Source organism: Lagenorhynchus albirostris, chromosome 1 (assembly GCF_949774975.1).
Source record: "Lagenorhynchus albirostris chromosome 1, mLagAlb1.1, whole genome shotgun sequence".
NCBI lineage: Eukaryota > Metazoa > Chordata > Mammalia > Artiodactyla > Delphinidae > Lagenorhynchus > Lagenorhynchus albirostris.
In genome coordinates, this window is record NC_083095.1 from 117,583,584 (window position 1) to 117,599,669 (window position 16,086).

General features: G+C 38.0%; 1 protein-coding gene across 9 annotated transcripts in view; it reads left to right on the plus strand.

Moving 5' to 3' along the window:
• The first annotated feature begins 4,678 nt into the window (after positions 1-4,678).
• Positions 4,679-16,086, plus strand: part of RNF111 (ring finger protein 111) — an 82,083-nt gene continuing 70,675 nt past the window's right edge. For 5 of the 9 annotated variants that reach the window (XM_060150995.1, XM_060151003.1, XM_060151023.1 and 2 more), the window contains exons 1-2: positions 4,680-5,047; positions 5,962-6,008. In XM_060150995.1, the coding sequence (XP_060006978.1) occupies positions 5,039-5,047; positions 5,962-6,008 (56 nt within the window). In that variant the 5' untranslated portion in view covers positions 4,680-5,038. Of the gene's footprint in view, positions 5,048-5,288; positions 5,391-5,961; positions 6,009-16,086 lie in introns of those variants that run through there. The other 4 variants (XM_060151032.1, XM_060150969.1, XM_060150980.1 and 1 more) reach the window with 4 other exon arrangements.

Below are 16,086 nucleotides of genomic sequence, written 5' to 3' on the forward strand. Positions count from 1 at the left end.
ATTGCGTGTAATTCAGATGAGAGATATCTCCCACCCCTATAATCTGCTATTATTCCCCTAAATACAACCCGTGGCACCTGTCCTTTCAGTCTCACCCCTTTTCTGCTCTGGGCTTCCTGGCTTTGATTTGTTGCCCATCTACTGTCTGCCCTGCCATCATGTTAGTAACTATTCTGATTTTTTTAAACCTACCTCTTCTCATTACTCTCCACCAAGCCATTTCCAAACCTGATGTCTTAGTAGATGGCCTTACCTCACATTTTACAGAGATATCAAGGCCATTCAATGAGCAAGCCTGAGTTTGTTTGCCCCCTGAAGCTAACAAACTTAATTCATTTATACAATCACTTCCTCCTTCTCCCCACCTGCTTCAGTGAAAGGACTAGCCCTTCTCCTATCTAACGCTAATTCTTCCATCTGACCTTTGAATCCCATTTCCTCTGCTTCCATTGAGCATTTCTTTATTCCCATGATCATTCACCTCTCTCAGCGGGCTCTGTTCCCGTCAATATACCAATAGGATTCAAGTCTCTGCCTTTTAAAAATTCCATATCCTGCTTGATATGTGTCTTTCTTTTTCCATTTACCACCAATTTCATGACAAAGTACTGATCCTTGTGTAACTACACTGTTCCGTCCTCTCTAAACCAGGACTTAGTTGGAATATTGTTGGCATTTTGAGTCGGATAATTCTTTGCTGGGGGCGCTGTCCTGTGTAGGATATTTAGCAACAGCCCTTGCTTCAAGCTGCTAGATGCCAGTAACATCTACCTAGTTGTAATAACCAGAAATATCTCCAGACACTGTCAGATAACCCCTGGGGGTCAAAATCAACCCCAGTTGAGAACCTGTGTTCTAAAATGTAGACCAGTTGCCGAAACTGCTCCTACTCACAGATCTCCATACTGTCAAACATACCCTTCATTACTCACTTCATTATTGAAACTTTTTTCTCACTGGTCCTGTTCGTTACCTGTTTCTCCCTTTGTTCTGGCCCATCCATATCCTTCTGGGACTCCTTTTCATTCTTCAACTCTTAAAATACCAGACTTCCCCAGGTATCTGTCTCCTCTCATTTACGCTCTGTGTGACCTCATCAAAACCATTGTTTTGGCTATCACATATAAGTTAATGAGTCCAAATCTCTGTCTTCAGCCCAGACCTCTCTCCTAAGCTTCAGACACATATGTTGAACAGCTTAACTGGAATCTCCACTTTGGATAAATGTTAGATATCTCAAACTCGACTTGCCCCCCAAAGAAGTAATACTTTCCTTTCTCTCAGCCTCCTCCCTTATCCTATGCAATTGAAAGTCCCAAACCCTCAAAGTTGGGTTTTTCAAGCCTGTGTCTCTTTCCTGGATGGTGCCACCACCCAACCACTTACCATAAATCTGGAAGCCTCTGAGATTCTCCTCCTTCACCTCCTATAACCACTTAGTTATTCAATCTTTTTATCTTCTGTATCTGTCCCTTGCTTCTTACTCCCATTTCTACTACCCTCATCACTTTTTACCTGCAATTCCAACTGGTCTTTGCCCCTCTTCTCTTGCTCTTCTCCAATCTATCCTCTACTCTGCTTATATAATGGTGTCTCTAACAGTCAAATCTGATTTTTATTCCTCTGATTGATTTCCTTTAATAGCTTCTCATAGTTTTAAATATAAAATAGTTCAAATTCCTTATCCTAGCAAAAACCTTACTTAATATATTTCTATCTACTTTGCTTCCCTCATCCTTGCGCAGGCTCAGCGGCCATGGCTCACGGGCCCAGCCGCTCCGTGGCATGTGGGATCTTTCCGGACCGGGGCACGAACCCGTGTCCCCTGCATCAGCAGGCGGACTCTCAACCACTGCGCCACCAGGGAAGCTCTTCCCTCATCTTTTGATAGTTTCCTTGCATGACACATTCAGTCAATCCTAGTAAAGAATTTGTTTCATGCTGTTTCAACTAGAGGATTCTGTAGCTTAGCATGTGCTGATCTTTCTGCCTGCAATGCCCTCTCTATTTGCTTTATTTAACTGTCTTCATTCATGTTGCAAAATTTAAACATTAAATTTTGGTTTAATGTTTGACTACAGTGTTTCATCTTCTCTTGGTTTGACTACAGTGTTTCATCTTCGTGTTCTCAGAACATGAGTGTATCGTCCTTTACTTTCCACATTACAGTGTAAATTGTGGGTTTGCTTTCTGGGTCTTGTAAAATATTTCAAGTAAAGCAGTGGTTATGTACCTAGTACTCACAATGTGCAGCACAATGTCTAGCACATAGTAAGTACTTGATAAATGAATAGTTCTAAATATACTAAAGACCTGGACTGGTGCAGAGTACAGAGAGGAATGGGTCGATTTTCAATATATGAGATATTTCACTGGCAGAATTGGAAGGACTTATTGACTAATTAGAGGTAGGGTGTGAGGAAGAGTTATCACAGATGACCATTATGTTCCTAGTTAGATAACTTGGTCCTATTGATTGAGACAGGGAAGACTGAGATGGATGGGGTTTAAACACCGTATATGTACATTCATTTATTTATTTTGGACACGATATGTTAGAAATGCCTGTGCCACATTAAAGTGGAAATGACATATACAGTAAACAGCCATATGGGTCTAGATCCCAGTCAATGCTGTCCAACAGAAGTATAATGTGAGTTGCAAATGTAATTTAAAATTTTCTGGTAGCCATATTTTAAAAAGTAAAAGAAATAGGTTAATTTAATTTTAATAGTATATTTTACTTAACCTTGGATTTGTTGACTGCACTATTAACATTTTGTGCCAGAGAATTCTTTGTTGTGTAGGGCTATCCTGTGAATTGTAGGATGTTTAGAGCATCCCTGGCCTCTTGTTAGTAGTTGCCAATAGCTCCCTCCTCACACAAGTTGTGACAACCAAAAATGTCTCCAGATATCGTTAAATGTCTCGGGGGGAGGAGACGGTACCAAATCGCCCCTGTTTGAGAACCATCGATTCAACCCAATATAGCCAAATTATTATTTCAACATGTAATCAATATTAAAAGTTACTGAGATTTTAATAATTTTTTGTGTTGTATCTTTGAAATTGGATGTATAGATTTCACAGCACTTCTTAGTTTGTACTAGCCACATTTCAAGTGCTCAACAGCTACATGTGGCTAGTGTCTACCTTTTTGAAGAGCATAGGTCAAGAGCTTTAGAGAAATGGTTCGGTCTGGAAATACATGGCTTTATGAAGTCATAAGTTGATAACAGTTAAAACCATGGCAGTAGATAAGATAGTTGAGGAAGAATTTTTTATTTAGGTGAGAAAATAGGAGGATTGAGGAAAAATCCTAGTCCAATGCTCTTCTGGTCTCCCCACACAATCTGCTACCCTTTCTTGTTTATTATCATTATCATTTTAAAATATTTTCTTCACTGAACAATATGGAGAACATGAACGAACAAAGGAAAGGGTATTGAGAAAGACAAGCTGATGACAAAGGGAGGGAATTAATGTTTATTGAACACTTGATTGGTAAGTAATGCTTGAAGCGTTATGTGAACTGTCTTAATTTCACAAGAACCCTTTGAGAGAAATGATGTTACCTCAGTTTATAGAGGAGGAAACTGAGGTTTTAAATATGCTTTTAACTAAAATGCTTTTATTTTATTTTTAAATATGCTTTTATTTTAGTTTTTAAAATATGCTTTTATTTTATTTTAAATATGCTTTTATTTTATTTTTTTAAATTGAGGTATAATTGACATTTTCTTTCTTTTCTTTTCTCCCTCTCTCTCTCCCTTCCTCCTTCTCTCCCATCCTTCCTTTCTGGAAACAGATTTACAAAGGTCTAATCAATTAGACAGCTAGCTGTTAATTGGCATCACTGGGATTTTTTTTTTTAATTTTTAGAATTCTTTTTCAAATTCTTTTCCCATTTAGATTACAGAATATTGAGCAAAGTTCCCTGTGCTATACAGTAGGTCTTTGTTGGTTATCTATTTTACACATAGCAGTGTGTACATGTCAATCCCAAACTCCCAGTCTATTCCCCACTCCCACCCCCCACCCCCGCTTAACCATAAATTCATTCTCTAAGTCTGGCATCACTGAGATTTGAAAGGAAGTTTGACTGATTCCAAAGTCTACATCCTTTTCACCTACATCCTCCTAATGCACGTAATGAAGCATTTGCTATCTACTGAGTTTTATAAAATAAGTAAGAAGGCGTATGTGATTGTACAGTTAGTTCCCAGGATACCTATCACCACTTTTGATCTGATTTCGGAAGCAAATTCACCTTAACGGTGAGGTACCATGATCTCCATGTCATTGGCAAGTATGATTTCAGTATCATTTGCTGCGAAAGACACTAAACCACGATGTTTTTGTCTATTACCTTAAGTACTGTCAATAATTCTGTGGTTAGTTGTAACTTTTAGTTATGAAAAAAATCAGCCAAGACGTACTCAGCATTTTGTTTAACTACTGACCGCATTTCACCAAGGAAAGTAAAATAAAGAGCTTTATGACGTCGTTCGGTTTCTCCAACAGACTGATCAAGCGAGTTCGAAGGGGAAGGTTCGGGGAAGAGGGGGCGGCACGGTGAGAAACGAGAATCTGAGCAAGCGCAGAAACAAACAGATGTTAATGGAGCCGAGAAGGCTACTGCGCTCTCACTTTGCGAACTGTCGTAAAGGCCCCAGTGTCGTGCTCGCTCGGTAGAGGAGGGATTGGTTAGGCGGCGGCGGCCGGAGAGCAGCGGCAGTGGCGGCGACGGTGGCGAGGTGATCGGTCTGCGCAGCATAGAAACGCCCGCAGCTTCGGGGAAGGAGTTCCCGTGGGACCAAATTAGGCATTCTGAACCCAAGCCGGGTCAGCTGGGCCGATCCAGGCGCTGCCGCTCGTACAGTTTTGGTGGCGGTGACAGACGCTGCTCTTGACTGTAGGGGCCTATTAGGCCAACATCCGAGGCGCGGATCACTGACTCTCGACGCATCCTCTTCCCCCCTTACATCTCCTGTCTTCCTGGGCCAGTGATTCCCGGAGCCTGGGAAGAGGGTTGCTAATGATTAAGGTGAGGAGGGCGGGGGGGGGGAGGGGATCGATTGGAGGCCGCGCGTGCGCGCAACGGGGGAGGGGCCGGGCTGGAGGGGAGAAAGAGGAAGGGCTGCGGCCGCGGAAGGCTGGGGTCGGCGACCGGCCGGTTATTGCTGGCTCCGTAGTGACTTAGGGTCTGGGTCTCCGCAGAAGATTTAATTGTGTTTGAGCAAAGCATTTGTCTACAGACACACCCACCCCCCTCAGTAAGGGGCTGTGGGTGAAGGGATTTCTTTCCCTTTTTCGACTCTCCCTAGAGTCTTAGGATGGGGGCTGAGGACTGAGGCGTGGGAGTGCGATTTGACAATGGAGTGATGAAGGTAACCCGCACCCGGGGTGTTGGAGGGCGCTAAGTCAGCCCTGACGGTTAGGGAGTTGCCTTCTTCTGTGATCAAGGAAACGTAGACCGCAGAACAGCTGAGATACAGACCCGTCAGATTTTGTATAGAGTTGGCTGGTTGGTCATTAAAAAAGAAGCTTGATATTTTTGTTACTGTTTTTAGAGAATTTATCAGAGTCAGTAACAATGTTGTAGTTGGAAATATTTGTTCTATGCTGCAGAAATAGAGGTTTGTCACCATAGTTCTTAAATAGGTTATAGTAGATCTTTACAGATAAGTTCTTAACGCACGTCTAAGTTTTAACGTTTAAAAAATGCCAGGAAGTATAGGGTATCCATTTAATTTGTTCATGTTTGTAGTGTGGGGTGATTCCATTGTATTGCATGCTTTCCTGTTTCTTGGTTTATGTGCAGTATGAATTTAGAACTTGCTGGGGTGGTAAAATGCCAGCTGACATAGACTTCATTTTATAGTTCATAAAGCTTTTTGAACCTGACTTAATCCAAACTTTATTTCATTTGGTGTTTTATGTTTAATTTTCTTGTTTTAGGGACCTCTTCAACCAAAAAGAACAGACTGGGGAAAAGATAAGCTAAGGTTCCATTTCCTTTCCCATTTTTGTTTTTTGTGTCATTGCTTTCAAATGTTAGTATGTGATTAAGGTATTACATAGAAGTTTTATAATACTGGTTTTACTTGGTTTTATTAGGGTGAAAAATCTACATTTTGATATTTCATTACTATATGTTTTTTAGTAAAATTTTTCATGTCAGTGTGAACCAGGTTATTTTTTCATACAAAACAGTAGTGTTTGGTCGTGTTTGTGAGACAAAACAAGTAGGGTGAGAAAGAAACCCTTTCACTCTGAAAAGAATCTTAAATTGTTTTTTTTTTTAAGCCTTGAATTATTTTACTTTTGTCCATTTCTTGTCATTTAACCTTGGACAAATGACATCTCTCTCCGGTGCATTTGTTTGCCTCTACAATTCAGAGTAGTATTCTAAGAACTGGTGAGGGTATTTATGAATTGGTCTGAACAATATTGTAGGGAAACCAGGAAGATTAGAGTTTCTCCTTGTACATCAGGGAAGCTGTATCTTGTGTGTATGGATCCTTCTGTCACTTTTTCCCTTTTGTTTGGTGTCTCTTGGTCACTTGCATATTAATTCTTTCACTAGAGTTGGTTTTTGACAAAGATATAGTAAAAATAATTTCATTTTGGTGAAAAATGCATTGCAGTGGAGGTTATACCGTGACAAATTTCACTTCAGTACTCTATTTCTACAGATAATTGAAAAATAGCTATACTGATCTTTAAGATAAGAGGTCAGCAATTTACTCATCTAAAGCAAAGGAATAGTCAGCAGATACTCCTAAATAGTTATTTTCACTTTAAAATTTAAAATGTGGAATAAAAACCTCATTGAATCAAACCAATTAAATATTTTAGATGCTTCTTGTATTATTTTGTCAAAGAGGGGTTTCTGTAACATGCTTTACTTAGAGCGTAATTATATGTGCCCTTGTTTTGACATTTCCCCTGGTGGCTAGGATTTCAATAGGAAAAAAAAAAGTGACAGTACTAAAAATGATGGTAAAGTATGTTATAACTTGACATTAACATTCTGTGGGTGACATTATTATACATAAAGAGTGTAGGGCTAGAGACAGGAGATCTGGATTTTAAATCTAGCTTTGCTTGCTATTCATTAGATCTGTGACTTTGTGGATGATTATCCATCGGGGGCTTCAGATCTCTCTCAACTGTTAAATGAGAAGTGTGGGATAGGTAACTCTAGTTTTCTCTAGGTCCCAATTTTAATGGTTTGCATTTTTAGTTAGGTGTTTTTGGTATTAATCGTATTCATCATGATCCAGTCCCCAGAAAGAAATGCTATACTGAGAGTATTAATTCCTTCATGGTATGTATATATTAGAGACGGGGGAAAAAATGAAACAAAACAAATGATTGAGCCATGTTTGTTGTTCTAGATAATGCTTCTGTCCCATTATAGATATTACTCATGATTAGCTCTCATATGATACTAAAAAATGAAACTTTTACTCCTGGTAATGCTCTTTAAATCATCCTGAGTAATTTGCTTTCAGAAACCCATAATCATTGTTCAGTGAATTTCCAGAAATGCATTTGAATGCCTTACATCTCTGTTCTTTCTTTGCTGCATCCCATAGTGTTTTGGTAACAGCTGGCCCAAGTTTCTGCAGGTACTCAGTTTATTACCATGGCGTGAGCAGTGAGTGAGCTACAAATGTTTAAAAACAAATACTAAACTGAGCTTACATTTTAGATAGAGGTACTGCATTACTATTTAATCATTCTGCAAGTATTTATTGATTGTCTCATGTTCTTGGCATTATTCTTGGCCTTCAGTGAAGAAGGCACTGTGCCTTCATGCAGTGGATATTTTATTAGGGGAAACAATAAACAGAATAGCTTTATGTAGTGGTAAGTGCCATGAAGAAAATAGGGGCATGTAATGGAGAATGAATGAAAGTGGGGCTCTACTGTGCATTGAGAGGTTAGAAAGGGCCTCTTTTTAGAGGTAATACTTGATTTGCGATCAGTGATTAAAAAGAGTCAGCCATAGTGGCAATCTGGAGGAAGAGTGCTGCAGACAAAGCAAACGGTAAATACATTAGATTGGGTTTGATTCTGGAGAATCTACAATTGTGAATTAATTGTTTGGTTTGTCTGTTAGTCTTTTTCATAATTACTGATAGACAATTGTAAAAGGAAGGTTAAAAATATTTATGTGTAGTAACCAAATGTAATGTGTTGACATTGTTTAAATCCTGACTCAGACCAACTGTAGAAAGTAATTTTTGAAGCACTTTGGAGGAAATTTGAATGTGGATAGGTATTAGATGATTTCAAGGATTATTGTTAGTTTTGTGAGGGATGCTAATGGCATTATGTTCATGTAAGAAAATGCCCATTTTTAGAGATGGAGACTGAAGAATGAGGAAGAGAAATTTGTTTGGTATTCGTTTAAAAATACTTCCGAGCAAAGAAAGGATGGGAGAGATGAGTTAGATGAAGCAAGTGTGGAATAATCCTGATAATTGTTGTGTTGGAGTGATAGGTATATGTGTAGTAATAATATTGTTCTCCTTTTGTGAGGTTTGAAAATGTTCTTACTTTAAAGTGCATTTAAAATAATTTATACCCTATTTAGATGTCTTCTCCTTTTTTTTCTCTTCCTCCCAGTTTTGATAAAATGTAGACTTTTGTTCCTCTTTCTAAACATTCATCATTTAGTCAACAAATATGAGTACTGTATTTCAGGCACTGTGTCAGTGCTTGAGTTAAAACAAAGAGCAGGACCTTAAGGCCTGCCTATCAGGAGCTTATGGTTTGCTGGATGAAGAGAGAGACCCTCAGTGTGGACTGTGTTAACATGAAATCATAGATTTCTGTGTTTTCCTGAGGGTACACAGGATCAGCATCTTAGTGTTTATGTGGTTACTAAACAAATATTTTTCTTGGGACATCCCTGGCGGTCCAGTGGTTAAGACTCTGTGCTCCCAATGCAGGGGGCACAGGTTCAATCCCTGGTTGGGGACCTGAGATCCTGCATGCTGCATGGTGTGGCCAAAGAAAAATTGTTTTTTTCTTTTTCTAGAGAATTGAGAGTTTAGGAAGTTCTGTATGCAGCTGTGTGCCAGTCTGAGTCACTGTTGTATTCATTTCCCTTATTCATACGTTCTATAGGGCATCGGAATAAATCACCTTTTTACTTTACCACCTTTTGACATCCCAGTTTGCCTTTATTTAAATTTTTTATTTTGAAATAATTTCAAACCTAAAGTTTAAAAAATGGTACTGAGAACTCTTCAATATCCTCTAGTCAGATTTGCCAGTTTTTAAAATTTTGTTGTATTTGCTTTAATGCTCTCTTCTGAGTCACTTCAAAGTAAATTGAATGTATTATGCCCAAGTCTCTAAATATTCACTGTGTATTGTATTCTTTTGCATTATCACAGTACAGTTACCAGATTCAGGAAATCTAACATTGATAATACTATATTATCTAATCTATCTAATCTATAGCCCCTATTCCAGGTTTGTCAGTTTGTCCCAGTAATAGCATTTGTTCCTTTGTAGCATTTTCCCCATAGGATCCAGGCCAGGATTGCAAATTGCATTTAGTTGTCATATCTCTTCAGTCTCCTTTCATCTGGAACAGTATCTTAGCCTTTCTCTTTCATTGTATTGACATTTTTGAAGAATACAGGCTATATATTTCATAGAGTATTCTCAATTTGGATTTGTCTGATGTTTCCTCGTAATTAGATTCAGGTTATGCATCCCCAGCGGGGGATTTTGTATCTTTCTCAGGGTATGATATTGAAGTACCTGTTATCGGTCTGCCCCTCATTGGTGATGTTAATTTTTAGTTACCTGGTCACGGTGTTGTCTGGTTTCTTCACAGGAACGTATAATTATTTTTCCCCTCTCACCTAATAAGCAGTCTGTGGGGATAACTTTGAGATAGAGCATATATCCTGCTTCTAATCAGATCTGTATTTTCATCAAATTCCCCTCCTGGATTTAACATCCATTGATGATTCTTGCCTGTGCTGATGTTTATATTGATGGTTGCAAAATGGTTATTTTCTGACTCCGTTTCTTTATGTCAATAGGCGTTCTGTTTTAGGGCAGAAGCATCCTTTTATCTATCTGTTATCAATATGGACTTATGTACTTCCTGTCTTACTCAATGGGTTATACTCCATTATTGCCTTTATTTATTTTGATGCTCAGATTGTCCCAGGTTTGTCCAGTGGGAGCCTTTCTACCCTGGATTCTGTGTCTTTTTGACATACTCTCATAATTTTTTTGGAGTATTTCCTCTCTTTTTGCACATCTCAGTCCTGGAATCAGCCATTCTCCAAGGAGCCCTGGGTCCTTACAGTGGGGAATCCAATTTGCTTTTGAGTTATCTATTTATATATAGAAATAATCTCTTCTTTTCTGGATCAGGACATCTTTTGAGAAACTAAATTTAAATTAGACTTTGATAATGGGTTTGTATTTCTCTGAAGATTTTGTTTATGAAGTAATTACATAAGATTTAGCAATTATATTTACCATAAAGCAATTATTTTATTCTTTTCTTTTTCAAATACATAAGTTCTAATTTGATCTTAATCATGATCAAATGAAATAGAAGAAGAAAAAGGGTTATTTTATTTTATGTTACCTTGTGTGTGTGTCTGTGTATGTATATGTGTGTGGGAAGGGTTTAACCACTTAACCGTTAAAAAATGACTTAAGTTTTATATACTTAACTGTTGTTTTTTTTATATATTTTTTTTATTTTTGGCTGCATTGGGTCTTCATTGTTGCCCGCGGGCTTTCTCTAGTTGCGGCGAACGGGGGGCTACTGTTCGTTGCGGTGCACGGGTTTCTCTTTGCGGTGGCTTCTCTTTGTTTTAGAGCACGGGCTCTAGGCGCACAGGCTCTAGGTGCGCGGGCTTCAGTACTTGTGGCACTTGGGCTCCATAGTTGTGGCTTGCAGGCTCTAGAGTGCAGGCTCAGTAGTTGTGGCTTGTGGGCTCTAGAGCGCAGGCTCAGTAGTTGTGGCGCACGGGCTTAGTTGCTCCGCAAGTAAGTCCTCCTGGACCAGGGCTCAAACCCGTGTCCCCTGCATTGGCAGGCGATTCTTAACCAGTGCGCCACCAGGGAAGTCCCTACTTAACTGTTTTTAACTGAGTCATCAGACATTTTGGTTTGAGGAAATTGTTGCTTTTTAACTAGCTTTTTAAATGAAAATGTTTTTATTGTAATATTGAATGATATTTCATATAAGAGTGGGAACTCAAAGGCACATTATTCCAGGCAGTTACTGTTACATCTTGGTATGTTTCACAGCCATTGTCTCACCTTTGCGTCGGTATTTGCTTTATTTGTCTTTTAAACTTAACTTTTAAGTATTTTTCCTGGCAGTATTTTGAATGATTTTTATTTTTGAACCAATTAACGTCTGTACATGGTTTAAAAATTAGTTCCAAATGGCTTATAGTGAAAAAAACAGCAGTCCCCTCTGCAACCCCTCCTAATCTCCTAGTTCCACTGCCTAAGTGGGAACACTTTCAGCTCTTAAAATTTTTTTTTCTTTTGGTATTTACCTTCATATTTCTAAATAATATGCTTATATATCTACTTAGCCACTTTAGATGTCAGTTTACAGTTTTTGTTTTTTAAATAATTATTTAATTTTTAAGATAAAATACATATCAATACAAAGGATACTAAATTCACAGGGTACAAAGGGCATACAGGGAAAGATAAGTCTTCTTGCCATCCCTGTCTTCCCACCACCCAGTTCTTTTCCCCGGAGACATATTCCCTCTTCTTAGTTTATATGTATCTCCAGAGCAGTGGTTCTCTGTGGTCTGTGGAGTCTTGAGGGGGGTCTTCAAATGTTTCAAGTTATCTGTTGGTTTGAAACTATTTCATAATAATACTAACTTCTTCTTTGTTACTTAACTATGTTGACATTTGCACTGATGGTGCAAACACAGTGATGGGTAAAACTACTGGCCCTGCAGTGCATATCAAGACAGTGGCAAAAATTGTACTAATAGTCATATTCTTCATCACTGTACATTAATGGTTGGGGAAAAAAACCTGGTTTCATTTAAGAATATCCTCCATGAAGCAGTAAAGCTTGTTAATTTTATTAATCTTGATCCTTGAGTACATGTTTTTTTAATATTTCATGTGACAAAATGAAAAGAATGTTATACGACACTTCTGCTGCATACCAAAGTATGATGCTTGTCTTGAAGAAAAATATTTGTGTGATTGAGTTGCGAGCCCAACTAGCAAACTAGTTGCTTTTTTCATTGAACACTATTTTTACTTGAAAGAATGACAAACTGTAGTTATTTAAACTTGGGTATTTGTACATATTTTCTCAAAAATAAATGAAGTGAGCCTGTCACTTCAGGGAAAACAACCAACAGAATTTATTGCCAGGATAAAATTAAGGCTTTCAAGCAGAAATTAGAATTTTGGAAAACATATCTGCCACTGTGATCTTGGCAACATCTCAGGACCTTGCTGATGAAATTGTTGGTGATATTAACAAATGTGATTTTTTTTTTAATTTGCTGTGTTATAATGAAATGTGTCATTGTTTGGAAGATGTGCATAACTCGGTGGACCAACTTTTTTCAAAAGATCAATGCATGATATTAACAGAATCATGCTGTGGGTATAAGGGCCTACTTAAGTGCAAGATAGATCAATAGATTTTTTTTTTTGATCAATAGATTTTAAATGAAATGGTCTGGAAAGTTTCATTGATATGGTTTCAGAGTCCACCTTGCAACTAACCTTTACAGAATTACGCTTGTTAAGTTTTGGCTTAATATCAAAGAAGAATAATATCCACACTTATCTGAAAAGGTTATTAAAAATATTCCTTCTTTTATCAACCACATATTGGTGTGAAGCTGGATTTTCATTTTAGATTGACTACAGGAGCAGATATAAGAAATCGGGTTTCTCTATTAAAGAAATTTGCAAAAATGTACAGCAGTGCCACTCTTACTAATTTTTTTGGAAAAATACATTCATAAATGTTACTTATTAGCATGGAGTGGATTTACCTTTGCTGATTTTAAATAAAAAATTTTAAAGCATTTACCAGCTTTCCTCTATAATATTATTACCAGTACATACAACCCACATAATAAAAGCCCTTTGAGTTCCTCAATTATTTTTTAAGAGTGAAAAGGGGTTCACAAGTCAAAAAGTTTAAAAACTGATGCTACAGCTGGTTAATCCAGAGGGTTAAGCAGTTTTAAGCATTACTTTTTGACTGCTTATGGAAAAGGAGTTCACACTTCTCTCTTTACCGTTTCTCCCAATATAGTTGTATCACAATTTTAGATTTTATTTTGTTTTGTTTTTCAAAAACATACTTCATATTTACTCTTTTATTATATAAATATCAGTTTAACCTTTTACTGTAAGAATATAAATGTTTTAAGAGAGGCTTTGTTATTCTTTATACTGATTCACAGTCAATTAATTGATAAAGGTCTCTGGGTTTCTTTAACTCCATGGTCTCGTATGTTGCATATTTTAAATAACAATTCAGCATATATTTACTGAATGCCAACTATGTGTTCAACACAGTAGTGATGAAAATCAAGTCTTGGCCTTAGTGGGAAAACAAGTAAATTTTACAGATGGTGATTATGGAAATAACTGGGCTGGGAAAAGAAGATGGGGGTAGGGTTAGCTTTTTAAGTATAAGGTGGTCAGGGATGGTCTCAAGGATAAGGAAACATTTAAGCACAGACCCAAATGAAGCAGGTAGGAGAGCCTTATGGATATCCTGGGGACAAGCATTCCGAGCAGATTAAATAGCAATAGTATGCTTGGCCGGCAGAGGAATCAGCCAAGAAGCTGTTGCGGCTGGAGTGGAGTGGAGGAGAAAATGGTGGTCTCTTAGGACAAAGGTAGAAAGGGTTTATGTCCTTCATTTTTACGAAATGTTCTTTGTAGCTTTGATAACTACTTAGTCATTTTTTCCTCTGTTCTCTTTTTGGAATTGTTTGTGAAGTCAGATGATTGGATTTTGTTGCTGTTTTGTACTTGCTGTTAGTTCCTCTGTGTGTGTGTGTGTGTGTGTGTGTGCCCGTGCACATAGTTTTTAAAAAATGCTGGGCTTCCCTGGTGGCGCAGTGGTTGGGAGTCCGCCTGCCGATGCAGGGGACACGGGTTCGTGCCCCGGTCCGGGAAGATCCCACATGCCGCGGAGCGGCTGGGCCCGTGAACCATGGCCGCTGAGCTTGCACGTCCGGAGCCTGTGCTCCGCAACGGGAGACGCCACAACAGTGAGAGGCCCGCGTACCGCAAACAAAACAAAACAAAACAAAAACAAAAAAATGCTTATTGTGTGCCATCTCCTTTTCTTCCCACTCCCCTTCTTTCTGTTCTTTGTACGTGTTAGGCCTGTTCCTGCTACATGGTCTTTCCTTACTGTTTCCGCCTGCTAGGAATGGTGTTCTTCCAGAACTGCGTGGCTTGGTTGATTGGTGGCTGGTTCCTTCTCATGATTCATGTCTTTAGTTTCTTAGCGAGGAGACTGTTGATGGTTAACCTTTACCATTTGTTTTATTTCCTTAAGAGCACATATTTCTAAAATTATCTTGATTGTTTGTCTACTCGTGTCTTGTTTGTCCTCATTTGCATGCAGTTTCCATGAGAGACTTTCTGTGTTCTGTTCACTGCTGATCCCAGTATCTAGAATGGTGCCCAGCTTGTAATGGGCTCTCAATAAATATTTATTGAATGACCACAATACATAAATAAATGGTAGCTAATGTATTATCAGTGATATTGTATCTTCTAAAATGTTAATAAACTACTGTAAAATTCATTTCTGTTACCTGGGTGTTGTTTCCAGATCCTGATCTGATTTCAGATCCTTGGGATAGAAAAAGTTTGGATAACCTGACTTGTAATTATCCTGCTAGAACTGAATAGATCTTTTCTGAAACCTTCTTCCTACACTTGCATTTATCCATTTTATTCCAGTGTGAGTGAATATTTTTCCTCATAGATGGCAGTTCTGGGTAGCAGTTCTAATGCCTCGACTTACTTTTCAGTCATCTTCCTTTATCTTGAACAAGTTTCAGTTTAAAAGATTTTCTTCTTTTCTCTCCTATCATCTTCACTAACCCTGAGTTGCCTCTTTTTCAGTTGCCACTTTCTTCCCCAACAAGAAGAAGTCACAGTTTATGTATACTGAAACCAAAGTTCTGAAGATTACCCAAAAAGTATATGAGTAAATGTTTGTAGGCTAGACATGTATAGGAATCCACATTAAGGTTAGGATTACTATATTTATCTAGAATATGAAATTCTTGGAACAGGGTAGCATCTTAACTATCTTTTAAAGTATTACCTTGAGCAGTGTCTGGTATCAAAAAACTAAAAAAGGTTTATTGAGTAAAGTAGCTGACATTAGTATACTGGATAATAAATCCTTGGTTTCCCCAAACCAGTACCCTGGGATTGTTTAATAGCTTGCTGTTTTTGCTTTTTGCCACAAAGATTTTCACTTGCTGTCTGAATACACAGGTTCAAGGAAGACAAAAATGTCATTTGGTCCAAATAACCTTGGAAATCCCTAAAGTTGCCCATAAAATATATAGATATACAGTCTCTGAAAGTCCAACACATCCTATTTTTCCTTCAGTGTTGGAACAAATCACGCTTCATAGTTGTAGGCTATGTTTGTGGTCCATGTTATGGGAAAAATAAATGGCTCTAAACATTAGAATCTGACAGCACAGCAAGATACTCATATCATGAGAGGCACATGGGAAGTAAGGCCAACTAGAAAGTAGTAAAATATTACCTTTTTGTGTTCATTTTGGGCATTCACTCATTGAGCAGAATAGCAGGCATAATCTACATGGTTTAAATTATTTTTTTTCTTCATATAGTTGAATTTATATTAGTGTGCTCTCTATCCAGAGGTGTTCCCCTATCCAGTTTTCAGCCTTTACCTTCAGTCATTAAAGTGTCAGTAACTCTTCCTGGTTTTTCTCTTATGACTCTTTTTCTCATTCTTTAGAACATACTATTAATTAATATTCCCCAGGTTACATATTTTGACCTAGATCA